This window comes from Erpetoichthys calabaricus, chromosome 12, assembly GCF_900747795.2.
Source record: "Erpetoichthys calabaricus chromosome 12, fErpCal1.3, whole genome shotgun sequence".
Taxonomy (NCBI): Eukaryota; Metazoa; Chordata; class Cladistia; order Polypteriformes; family Polypteridae; genus Erpetoichthys; species Erpetoichthys calabaricus.
In genome coordinates, this window is record NC_041405.2 from 152,683,107 (window position 1) to 152,696,707 (window position 13,601).

The window sequence follows — 13,601 nt, forward strand, 5'->3', positions numbered from 1 at the left end:
AGACTTTCGATTTTTAGTACTTTCATTATCTCTAATCTACTCTGCAGGTGTATCGCACCAACGTTTTGGAACCTCTTTATGGCGTTCTTCTTTGTCAACTACTCTTTGTCTTTTATTTCCGACCCTGGGCGTGGTTAAATCTCTTGGCACAAAGTCTTGTCTCATGGGACTTGAAAGTATCTCCCTGAAAAAGTTGTATCTCGTCCCAGGATTTTTTTTATATAATAGAGGGACACTGTATCAACACATCCTAGCTGATGAACGCATCAGTGGTTTATCTCAGTTGTCTCCTTGTGAAACAGATGAGTACTGACCTGAGCACTGCGATGGCATCTTCTATGGTCCTGGCCTCCACGGTGCCTTCTTCGGGAATAATGCGGTTGATGTTCTCTTCCAAAGGTGCATCCAAATGACTCTTTGTCTTTTCTGCAGGGGTGAAAGCATATGAGAAGTTAGCCTTACAAAATTACTATGCTGCTTTACTTTCTGAATCACCCCATGGAATATTGAAAGAAATGAAAAGGCATCATCTATAAACCCTTATTAGGCATATTTCAGCAGTCACTTCAGAAAGGAGAAGTACCCAAGGACTGGAAAGTTGCAAATGTGACTCCAATCTTCAAGACGGGAGGCAAAATGGATCCTTAGTAATTACAGACCAATCAGTCTTACTTCTTTGCCATGAAAAATTATGGAAAGTATAAGAAATAAACTGGAATATTACCTAAATGAAAATTATCTTCTTATATAATACGCTACCATGGCTGTCCGTGTGTATGTCCAGGATTTTAAATCATCTGCAGCTCACAAACCGTTTGACCTGAAATTTGGTACACATATACTACGTGACCTCTACTGTCCCACTTTCGGGTGATGATTTTTTATTACTGTTTTTATTTTATTGTAGAATCAACTCTTGACAGTGTGCTGCAGGGCGGCCATGCCGCACATGTGTACGGGCGTTGTTCAACCATCGTTGCCGTCACTTCCCCTGCCTCTTAATATCTTAAATCATTCTTGAGGCAGATTGAAAAATTAAAAAAAACGTACTAAGTAATTGCAACAGAAAAACTGACTTAATCAGTTTTAGCGAGAAAAGATACTGACGGAAGAAGAGAAGAAGCGGGCCGCTCAGGAAGCAGCAAGCACATCAACTTCTGAGCAAACGAATGCTAAACGTGCAGAGAAAGAGCATGAAAACTATAAGTCATAAAAAAGTTTGGGAACCCCTCTTAATTCTTTGGATTTTTGTTTCTCGTTGGCTGAGCTTTCAAAGTAGCAACTTCCTTTTAATATCTGACATGCCTTATGGAAACAGTAGTATTTCAGCAGTGACATTAAGTTTATTGGATTAACAGAAAATATGCAATATGCATCATAACAAAATTAGACAGGTGCATAAATCTGGGCACCCTAACAGAGATATGACATCAATACTTAGTTGAGCCTCCTTTTGTAAATCTAACAGCCTCTAGACGCTGTCCTCCTATAGCCTCTGATGAGTGTCTGGATTCTGGATGGAGGTATTGTTGACCATTCTTCCATACAAAATCTCTCCAGTTCAGTTCAATTTGATGGCTGTCGAGCATGGACAGCCTGCTTCAAATCATCCCATTCCATAGATTTTCGATGATATTCAAGTCAGGGGACTGTGACGGCCATTCTAGAACATTTTACTTCTCCCTCTGCATGAATTCCTTTGTAGATTTCCAACTGTGTTTTGGATCATTGTCTTGCTGGAATATCCAGCCCCTGCGTAACTTCAACTTTGTGACTGATGCTTGAACATTATCCTGAAGAATATGTTGATATTGGGTTGAGTTCATCCGACCCTCGACTTTAACAAGAGCCCCAGTCCCTGAACTAGCCACACAGCCCCACAGCATAATGGAACCTCCACCAAATTTGACAGTAGGTAGCAGGTGTTTTTCTTGGAATGCGTGTTCTTCTTCCGCCATGCAAAGCACTTTTTTGATATGACCAAATAACTCAAATTTTTGTCTCATCAGTCCAAAGCACTTTGTTCTAAAATGAATCTGGCTTGTCTAAATGAGCATTGGCATACAACAAGTGACTCTGTTTGTGGTGTGAGTGCAGAAAGGGCTTCTTTCTCATCACCCTGCCATACAGATGTTCTTTGTGCAGATTGCGCTGAATTGTAGAACGATGTCCAGATTCACCATCTGCAGCAAGATGTTCTTGCAGGTCTTTGGAATTGATCTGCTGGTTGTTTGTCACCATTCTCACAATCCAGCGCATATGCCGCTCCTGTATTTTTCTTGGCCTGCCAGACCTGCTGGGTTTAACAGCAACTGTGCCTGTAGCCTTCCATTTCCTGATTCCATTCCTTACAGTTGAAACTGACATTTGAAACCTCTGAGATGGCTTTTTGTAGCCTTTCCCTAAACCATGAGACTGAACAATCTTTGTTTTCAGATCTTTGGAGAGTTGCTTTGAGGATCCAATGCTGTCACTCTTCAGAGGAGAGTCAAAGGGAAGGAAGCACAACTTGCAGTTGACCACCTTAAATACCTTTATATGTCATGATTGGACACACCTGTCTGTGAAGTTCAAGGCTTAACAAGCTCATCCAACCAATTTGGTGTTGCAAGTAATCAGGATTGAGCAGTGACAGGCATTCAAATCAGCAACATTACATGGGGAACCAGATTTTTGCAGAGCCAGTTTTTCACATTTGATTTAATTTAATTTTTTCAAATTTCAATTTTTAATTACAACTAAATACTGCTTCACTAAAAATCTTTGTTCGGAAAACACCCCAGTACTCAAATTGTTCCTAGGAAATGAAAGACATACCACTGTTGTCTTTTTTGTTGAAAGTAGAGTCAATTATTGTGCAGGCTGAGAGGGGTCCCAAACCTTTTCATATGACTGTAAGTTAAGTGTATTCACTGCACGTTATCGTGCAGTATGCCGCTACTGGTATTCTAAATATCACATTCTAAAGAGTAGCCAGCATGGGTTTATGTGCAAAAGGTCCTGCCAAACCAATTTTTTAGATTTTTTTTTGAAGAAGCAACCAGAATAGTTGACAAAAAACAAAGCATATGACATAATTTACCTAGACTTTAAAAACATTTGATACAGTCCCACACCAAAGATTAATTCTGAAACAAGCTACTGTAGGCATCAGAGATAACCAGCAAAACCGGATCTCTAGTTCATTAATTGTCAGGAGACAGAGAGTACAGATAAGAGGAGAATGCTCCACATGGATCAAGGACATCAGTGCAGTTCCCTCAGGGGGTCTTGTCCTTGGTCCATTACTTTTTCTTATTTATATTAATGACATTGATACTGGTATAGTTTGTAAACTTGTCAAATTTGCAGATGACACGAAAACTGGAGAGATGGCGGGCACTAAGGAGGCAGCAAAAAGAATTCAAAATGACCTGGACAAGCTTCAGAAATGGGTGAATACCTAGAAAATGGAGTTTAATGTAGAAAAGTGCAAAGTGCTACATGTCGGCAAAAGGAACATCAGTTATAAATACAAGATGGGAGACTTGTCATACAGAAAGCAACCTTTGAAAAGGATTTAGGGGTTTGACGTATCATTTTCATCGACTAAGCAATGAAGAGAAGCAATTAAAAAGATAAATAAAATGTTAGGTTAGGTTATATCATAAAATTTATTGAATTTAAGTCAAGGGATTTTATGGTCAACATATATAATGCACTGGTAAGACCACATCAGGAGTACTGGGTGCTGCTCTGGTCACCATGGCACAAGAAAGACATAGCAGCACTTGAAGCTGTACAGAGTTGAGCAACCAGGTGTCTCCCAGAATTTAACCCTCGCACTCTTTAACTCGCACCATTTCTCATCTCATAATGTAGTTTATGCACCAGTGTAAAAATAGCTATTTAAATGCATGATGTGAGGTTGTAATATAAAATATTGCAAAAAATTTTAAATTGTACATGTTTTTAATGTAATTTAATATTATATTACTGAATAGTATAACAAAGTCTAGGACTATCTGACAATAAACCCGATCCATTTCTCCAGTGCTCACTTGTCACCCATCACACTTTCATCCACTGCAGGATTTGCACATGGCTCATATTTCACTTCAGTTGTTGAATGTTCTTTGCAGACAAAGTCTTTGCAAGAACATCTCATTATTGTTAAACCTACGTAAGTACCCACGCAGTGTCACCAAATGCACCATATGGAGATTGTGACTGAGCATCCACTCATAAAATCGGCTGGGAGCACACTGAAGGGAAACCATTGCGACACGGTACTTGTAGTGAATCAAGCAGAGGATAGATGGCGGATGCTACCGGTAGGTTCAAGTAAAAGGACGTTGGACAAAAATAACTGAGACTGGTGTATAAAATGGTAGTTAAAGAGTTAATGACATGTCCTACTCTGACAGACTTAGAGAATTAAACCTGTGTAGTCTCGAGCAGAGCAGACTGCATGGAGACCTAATCCATTTATTTAAAATCCTTAAAGACATTGATAAAGTAGATCCAGCAACATTTTTTCAGCTCGGATCATGAACTTGAGGGCATCAGTGAAAATTAAACGGAATTGCATTTAGAACGGAAGCCAGGAAGCACTTCCTTACAATAAGAGTTGTGATAATTTGAACAAACTACCAAGAAATGGAGTTGAAGCAGAAACCTTGACAAACTTTAAAAAACATCTAGATGAGACATTGGGACAGTTTAGCTATTAGCTAAACAAACGGGCTTGATGGACTGAATGTTTTCCTCTCGTTTGTCAAATCTCTTATGTATAGGATTAATAAAACTGATTTAGTGCATTCAAGGTGGAGGTGGGATTACATCAGGGATCGGCTCTGAGCCCTTTCTTATTTGCAATGGTGATGGACAGGTTGACAGACGAGATTAAACAGGAGTCCCCGTGGACTGTGATGTTTGCTGATGACATTGTGATCTGTAGCGAGAGTAGGGAGCAGATTGAGGATACCCTGGAGAGGTGGAGATATGCTCTAGAGAGAACAGGAATGAAGGTCAGTAAGAACAAGACAGAATACATGTGTGTGAATGAGAGGGAGGTCAGTGGAATGGTGAGGATGGAGGGAGTAGAGTTGGCGAAGGTGGATGAGTTTAAATATTTGGGATCAGCAGTACAGAGTAATGGGGATTGTGGAAGAGAGGAGAGTGGAGTGGGTGGAGAAGAGTGTCAGGAGTGATTTGTGACAGACGGGTATCAGCAAGAGTGAAAGGGAAGGTCTACAGGACGATAGTGAGACCAGCTATGTTATGTGGGCTGGAGACGGTGACACCAGCTTTGGATCTCAGTACTGGTACCAAACTAGTTCCGAAGCAAATATTAGATAAATCCAAAATCCTGTCTTACTTCAGGCTTCCTGGTGCACCACACAATTACTTGCGAACCTGGTGCACCACAAATTACTTGCAAACCCCCCACCCCAATATGTTGCACTACACACTGCTTCCCTGTTGATAGCCGTGAAGTCCTGATCATGTAAAAGCAGTAAGGGTGGGGGGACGACCCCCATGAAGTTCTAACTGCGTGTACTCTCATTTCATTAAGTCTATGAAACACACATTTTACTACAACTGCAATACTGAGTGTTGAAGGATGGGAGGATGTTGGGGAGGGGATTGTGGAGAAGGCTGATGTAAAATGCCAGTATCACGCCATTTTAAATTTTGGGTTTTTCTGTACTTTTTCAGCGCTGGTATAGCACACAACCCTTTTACCCTGAATGTCTGAATTATATAGCTCAGGAGTTCTCACACTCGGTCCTGGGGACCCACTGTGGCTGCAGGTTTTTGTTCCAGCCAGCTTCTGTTTTTAATTGGACTCCTGGGATAATTAAGTGAACTTTTATTTACCAGATTCTGAGTTTTGAGAAGAATATAGAAATTAGAAAACTAAGTGTGGTTTTTAAAAAAAATATATACGGGGGTCCTTGGGTTACGACACAGTTCCGTTCCTACAATAATGATGTAACCCGAATTTTGGTGTAAGTCGAAACACACCCTAGCCTGAGTCACTTACCTATCCTAACACATTTGCAAAATCATAATCTAGAACATAAAAACAGAAAAAGAAAAAGGACATAAATATACTGTACTGTACACTGTACTGTAGTAACAGAAAAAAATGAGTGTAAAAAAAAAAATCCTTACCTTTATTACTTCTCACGTCTCAATTTTTTAAAGTTTTATGGGAGTGAGCGTTGTAAACTTGAAACATTGTATGTCGAGACGTTGTAACTCGAGGACTCCCTGAATATACGTATATTAAAATGTACAGAGCAGTTATATGGGGATAATGTATCTTTTTCTTTTTAACAATATTTTCATCTTGATTTACATTCTACTTTTCCAGGTGCTCTAACTGTTTCATTAATCCATTATTTACTAATTAGTGGGTCTGACGCTAATGTAGTTATATATAGCCTTTCATAATTCAGTGTTGTTTGCCTGGGTGTCTGCTCTGTTCGTTTTTAATTGTCATTATTAAGATACAATGAAGGGAGCAAACTGCACAGAAAAAGGGCAAAATATAATGAAATCAACAAAAGAGAGTTAAGCATTTAAATCTATAGCAAAAGAAGAAATATTTTTAAATGTCTAATAAATGTAACAATCATGCTGCTGTGCTTTTCTGAATGTAGAATAAGAGAAAAGAAGAATGCTAATTAAACAAAATCAGTGTTATTAGTTGTCACTGATTATGATTCTGGATGCAACAAAAACCTGAAGCCACAGTGGGCCCCCAGGACCGACTTTCAGAGCCCCCAATATAGCAGAAATTGAAATGGTTTGTAAGATTCAACAACATACATTCAAGGCTAGGAAACTAAACGTCACCACTGTTTACACATATCGTAAAAATGAATAAAAGACATTGAGTTTGTAATGGATTTCATTGGCCTATTTTAAAATTCACATTATGATGTGCAAACGTATGAATGGTTTAGCTCCACTTCACTCTACACATAAATCTTATATACTCTACTGCTAAATCTTATACACCACTCTGTGATTATAATGCAAAAGCTTATAATTTGAAAGGGTAAAAATATAAAATCCCCTAGGCAGTAGAGACTTTAGTAATAGGACTCATAACCTTTGGAAGGATCTGCCAGTAAATGTGAGGAATGGCTCATATCTCAGCATTTACAGTGAAGCAGTACAGCGATTATTTAAGAGCGGCCTTCTCTAGCACAACATACTGGTGCAGTGGTGCATGGTGCATTAATGTTTTTAGATTTCTATATACCAAGCTTTCATTATAGTGTGGATATTCATGTACACTGACTTTTAATTGCATTTTCAATATCTTCTTGGTCTCACATCTACCTATGGACAAACATGTCCTAGCATTGGAATACAACCTTGCAGCAAACAGGATAAGCAGCATTATTATAAATTGCTCCCAAAATGGGAGCTCTTCTTCCATACATGGATCAACATCACGGCTTACAATGCCTAAAAGGCGGTTTAGGTTGAGTTATAAAAGAATTCAATTTGGTATAGCTCTTCTATATGCTTACTTAATGTAGGAACATTATAAGATATTTTTATTTCTTTATGGTTTGTTTTATTTTGAGGATGTGGCTTTAGAAAAGAGGAAAGCATGAAAATGTACAAAGTATACTGTTTGTTTGCCACTATGTCTGCATTTTGTTTTTAATGTACATACAGTGCATCTGGAAAGTATTCACAGCGCATCACTTTTTCCACATTTTGTTATGTTACAGCCTTATTCCAAAATGGATTAAATTCATTTTTTTCCCCTCAGAATTCTACACACAACACCCCATAATGACAACGTGAAAAAAGTTTACTTGAGGTTTTTGCAAATTTATTAAAAATAAAAAAACTGAGAAATCCCATGTACATAAGTATTCACAGCCTTTGCTCAATACTTTGTCGATGCACCTTTGGCAGCAATTACAGCCTCAAGTCTTTTTGAATATGATGCCACAAGCTTGGCACACCTATCCTTGGCCAGTTTCACCCATTCCTCTTTGCAGCACCTCTCAAGCTCCATCAGGTTGGATGGGAAGCGTCGGTGCACAGCCATTTTAAGATCTCTCCAGAGATGTTCAATCGGATTCAAATCTGGGCTCTGGCTGGGCCACTCAAGGACATTCACAGAGTTGTCCTGAAGCCACTCCTTTGATATCTTGGCTGTGTGCTTAGGGTCGTTGTCCTGCTGAAAGATGAACCGTCGTCCCAGTCTGAGGTCAAAAGCGCTCTGGAGCAGGGTTTCATCCAGGATGTCTCTGTACATTGCTGCAGTCATCTTTCCCTTTATCCTGACTAGTCTCCCAGTCCCTGCTGCTGAAAAACATCCCCACAGCATGATGCTGCCACCACCATGCTTCACTGTAGGGATGGTATTGGCCTGGTGATGAGCGGTGCCTGGTTTCCTCCAAACGTGACACCTGGCATTCACACCAAAGAGTTCAATCTTTGTCTCATCAGACCAGAGAAGTTTCTTTCTCATGGTCTGAGAGTCCTTCAGGTGACTTTTGGCAAACTCCAGGCGGGCTGCCATGTGCCTTTTACTAAGGAGTGGCTTCCATCTGGCCACTCTACCATACAGGCCTGATTGGTGGATTGCTGCAGAGATGGTTGTCCTTCTGGAAGGTTCTCCTCTCTCCACAGAGGACCTCTGGAGCTCTGACAGAGTGACCATCGGGTTCTTGGTCACCTCTCTGACTAAGGCCCTTCTCCCCTGATCGCTCAGTTTAGATGGCCGGCCAGCTCTAGGAAGAGTCCTGGTGGTTTCAAACTTCTTCCACTTATGGATGATGGAGGCCACTGTGCTCATTGGGACCTTCAAAGCAGCAGAAATTTTTCTGTAACCTTGCCCAGATTTGTGCCTCGAGACAATCCTTTCTCGGAGGTCTACAGACAATTCCTTTGACTTCATGCTTGGTTTGTGCTCTGACATGAACTGTCAACTGTGGGACCTTATATAGACAGGTGTGAATTCGCTGTGAATACTTTCCGGATGCACTGTATATTGTCATATCAGGGCACAGCTGGGGAAATGAAACAGTTCGGTGGTCTTAGAATTGTGTCACTACTTTTGGCAGATGACGTAGTACTGTTGGCTTCATTGGGCTGTGAACTCCAGCATGCGTGTGAGTATGAAGTGGCAGGGATGAGGATCAGCCATGGTCCTCTGTAGGAAAAAGATGGACTGTCATCTCCAAGTTAGAGGTGAGTTACTAACTCAAACAGAGGAGTTTACTAACCTCGGAGTTTTGCTCACGAGTGAGGAGAAAATGGGTGGTGAGGTGAACAGACAGATAGGAATGGCAAGTGTAGAGAAGTCGTTGCTATACCAATCTGTAGTTGCGAAGAAGATGCTCAGTCAGAAGGCAAAGCTTTATATTTATCAATTGACCTACAACACTACGCTTACCTATGGTCATGAGCATTGGGTAATGACCGAAAAAATTAGATTGTGGGTGCGAGCGGCTGAAATGAGCTTTCCGCGCAGGGTTGCTGGGCTCTCCTTAGAGACAGGATGAGAGGTGCAGACATCCGGGAGAGGCTCTATGTAGAATCGCTAACCGTTTGCATCGACAGGAGCCGATTGAGGTGGCTCAGGTATCTGATACGGATGTTTCCTGATGAGTGGGCCTCACTGATAAGACTGTTGCTCCTGTGACCCATCTTCAAATAAGCAGAGGAAAATGAATGAAGGAATGGTATTGTGGTATTGTGCTTGGTACCCAAGAGAGGTTTACATCATATAATAATGGATTGAACTGCATTGTTCATAAAGGCCCAGAACAGTTCACTGCACTGTTACTTCATAGCCTCCGTTTTAGTGTGAGTCTTGGATGAATGGCACTCTGTGTTCCCAGTGTGTTTTGTTGCATTTCTTCTGTAACTTACAAATTCCTCTTAAAGCTCAATTACATATTCTCACATCAGTCACAAGTTGTACATCACCGGATGAAAAATACTCAGTAAGTACAAATGTGGAATAAGGTTGACTGGGAACTATACCCAGGCGGAATTCCTGTCTTACACTTGTTGCCCACAGGAATGGCTTTATGTCCCTGGATGCTGGAAATGGAACAACCAAGTCAGAATAAGAGTAGTCTGAAAGATATTTATCCATCCATCCATCCATTTTCCAACCCGCTGAATCCGAACACAGGGTCACGGGGGTCTGCTGGAGCCAATCCCAGCCAACACAGGGCACAAGGCAGGGAAGCAATCCCGGGCAGGGTGCCAACCCACCGCAGGACACACACAAACACACCCACACACCAAGCACACACTAGGGCCAATTTAGAATCGCCAATCCACCTAACCTGCATGTCTTTGGACTGTGGGAGGAAACCGGAGCGCCCGGAGGAAACCCACGCAGACACGGGGAGAACATGCAAACTCCACGCAGGGAGGACCCGGGAAGCGAACCCAGGTCCCCAGATCTCCCAACTGCGAGGCAGCAGCGCTACCCACTGCGCCACCGTGCCGCCCGAAAGATATTTATACGTCAGAAAATAAAAGTAGACTGCTGACCGTTTTTCTAGCCCTGTGGAGCTAGTAAGACCATACAACACAAAGTTTAGTCATTCAGCTTACAACACTGACTAAATATGTGACACTGAAGCAGGCTTTTTAACCTCCATTGTCACTCTATAAAAATGGAACCGTTATATTTTATGCTACTGATTTGGATGTTGCACTGTTTAAAGATATGAGCTAAAAGACTGCATAAACAGCAATATACAATCATAGCGTAGTTTTATTTTGTAAAAGCTCACTATCTATGAAGTACAGTGGATTCAAAATGTCTTCAGACCCCTTCACTTTTTCAAATTTTGCAGCCTTATGCTAAAATCATTTAAATGTGTTTATTTTCCCCCTCATCGAGCAACACTCACTACCCCAGAATGACAAAGCACAAATAGGATTTTAGACATTTTTGCAAATTAAAAACAACAAAATATCACAATGACACAAGTTTTCAGATCCTTTGTTTGGCTCCAGTGTATCCCATTGTATTGATCATCATTGAAATGTTTCTATACATTTGTTTGGAGTCCCTCTGTGGTCAGTTTAATTGATTGGACTGATTAAGAAGAGCACACAAGTCTATAGAACAAGGGGGTCTAACGCTGATCCGGGGGATGGGGGTTGACTCAGTGGCTACAGGTTTTCCTTCCAGCCTTTTTAATAATAATAATAATAATAATAATTCATTACATTTATATAGCGCTTTTCTCAGTACTCAAAGCGCTATCCACACAGGGAGGAACCGGGAAGCGAACCCACAATCTTCCACAGTCTCCTTACTGCAAAGCAGCAGCACTACCATTGCGCCACCTGTGACCACTTTCTACTGTCAATTGACTTCTTTTGCCTTCATTTCAATTTCTTTTTTTCCTTAAATGGCAAACAAACTGGTCACTGATTAGAATGAAAACTTGCAGCCATTGGGGCCTTCCAGGATCGAAGTTGGACACCCTGGAAATACAAGATCCCAACAACTGAGCAAAAACCAAGCCACGAGGGGACCAAGAACCCAATGATCATTCTGGCTGAAGTCCAGGAAAACCTGTGTAGAGACGGGAGAAAATTCTAATAGGATAACCATCACTGCAACGCTCCACCGATCTGTGACCGGACAAAGACCTCGTCTTGGTAAAAGAAGCATGGAAGCCTGCTTGGAATGTACAAAAAGACACCTAAAAGACTCTGAGAAACAAGATTCTCTGGTCTGACTAAACCAAAACTAGCAATGGAGTGCGTTCACAAGTCCACTTTGTTCATAAGAACAGCAAAGTTGGCTTAGGCACCCAAAGAACACAATGCAAACCCCAAGCCTCAACTCTTGCTTGCAAGCTATTTAGGGTTAATAGCTGACAAAGCAGTTTTGCTCTAACAGCAGGTTATTCATACAGGCGTCTGTCAAAAGACAGGGTGCAGTAAGCTGACCAAGGACAATTTCCAGTTTCTTTAGGAATGTGTCTTATTTGACATGGGAAAGATGACCTTTCCTTCTTTAGGGTCTATCTGACAAGTAAAACAAAAAAAAAAGAAGAACAGAGATGGCCCATTAGCGTAATAAAATAAAATGCTTAAGTAAACGATTTTTTGTTTTTTTTGATAAATAAGGGGAAGAGGGAGGAAGGACAAATTATAAAAAGCCAAACAAAAAATGGAACTTTGCTCTTTTGCCTTGCAATGTAGAATCCATGTACTCATCTGTGACTGAATTAAATTCGAATTGATTGAACTATTCCCATCTTCCTCGGGGGATTTCTTTCACAAAAGCACGTACATGTACTGCTATCTGTACATAAGTAAATGCTTTTAGAAGTTAATATTTGGATTTTCATATATATTTCTTATGCATTTTATCAATAAACAACAGAAAGTTAATTTTTGTTTCCATTAGCTGATATCATTGTTTAAACTCTCAGGTAGCCTATATATGCAGGCCTAACCTACCTCTACTCAACTCCTATTCGAAAACATGTTTGTACCGTAAAGTACGCAAGAAAATGCTTTAAAGTTAATATTTGTATTTTCGTACAAATTTCTTGTGCATTTTAGCAATAAACAACAGAAAGTTAATTTATGTTTCCATTGTTTTCCATTAGCCGATATCGTTGTTTAAACTCTCAGGTAGCCTACGTATGCAGACCTAACCTACCTCACCTCAACTCCCATCGAAAACATGTTTGTACTGACAAGTGCACAAGAAAGTGCTTTTAAAAAATTAATACTTGTATTTTTTGTTATATATTTATACTGCATTTTAACAGACAAACAACTGAACGTTATTTTTTTATTCCTATTGTTTTCCACCAGCTCATCTTGCGAGCAAACGTACCTAACGTGATTGTCTTTTTCAGTTCCAGTCGCTACACAGAAAGTGAGCAATTGGATGGCATCATCTACTCAACGCCTACTGCCTATCACTCTATATCGATGCCCGGTAAGTGTTCGCACTGAAGATTCATGGCAGGTTTTGAAGCGAGGACAAGAGAAAAAAAAAAAAAATCACAAAAAAAAAGTACTTCCGACGCCAACTCCAGTTTGAGTGTATCAAACTAAAAGGCCTCGCTAAGCCTGGGATGCTCATATCCGAAGATCATAAATTAGAGTTGATTAGGACAGGTTGACAACAACAAGCTGTTCACGAGATCGGACTGAAGATTTTTATAGCGTTTGCACTTCAGCACGCTAGTCGATTTTGTATGGCATGTTAAAGTGGTTCTCCGAGTGAAGAACGTACCCTTAACGAGTTTCAGACTCTGTGTGTCCCCATGCTCTTGTTGAACGTGCTTAATTCCGGACATCTTAAACTTGAAACAAAGTGTGTTAACTTAGCTTAAACAGAGACACAGCCAAAAGTACAATCACTTGTATAGGATGCACGCACGTGATTAAGCATGTAAACAATAAAAGAGTGGATTTTGTGCTCCACCTAGCGCCGAACACGCCAATGAACTTATATGCTGGCGCGAAATTTTAAATAATGCTACAATTTTTAATTTATGACAATTACATAATTTTTAATTAATTGGACATGCACGTTCACATCTTTGCAAGTTCGTAACATGAAGGTTTGTATGTGG

General features: G+C 40.5%; 1 protein-coding gene across 2 annotated transcripts in view; it reads right to left on the bottom strand.

The window, feature by feature from the left end:
* The window catches only part of ccdc124 (coiled-coil domain containing 124), an 83,374-nt gene that overhangs the window by 16,113 nt on the left and 53,660 nt on the right, over positions 1–13,601 (bottom strand). For both annotated transcript variants that reach the window (XM_028816586.2, XM_028816587.2), the window contains exon 4: positions 315–426. In XM_028816586.2, coding sequence (XP_028672419.1) covers positions 315–426 — 112 coding nt within the window. The remainder of the gene's footprint in view (positions 1–314; positions 427–13,601) is intronic.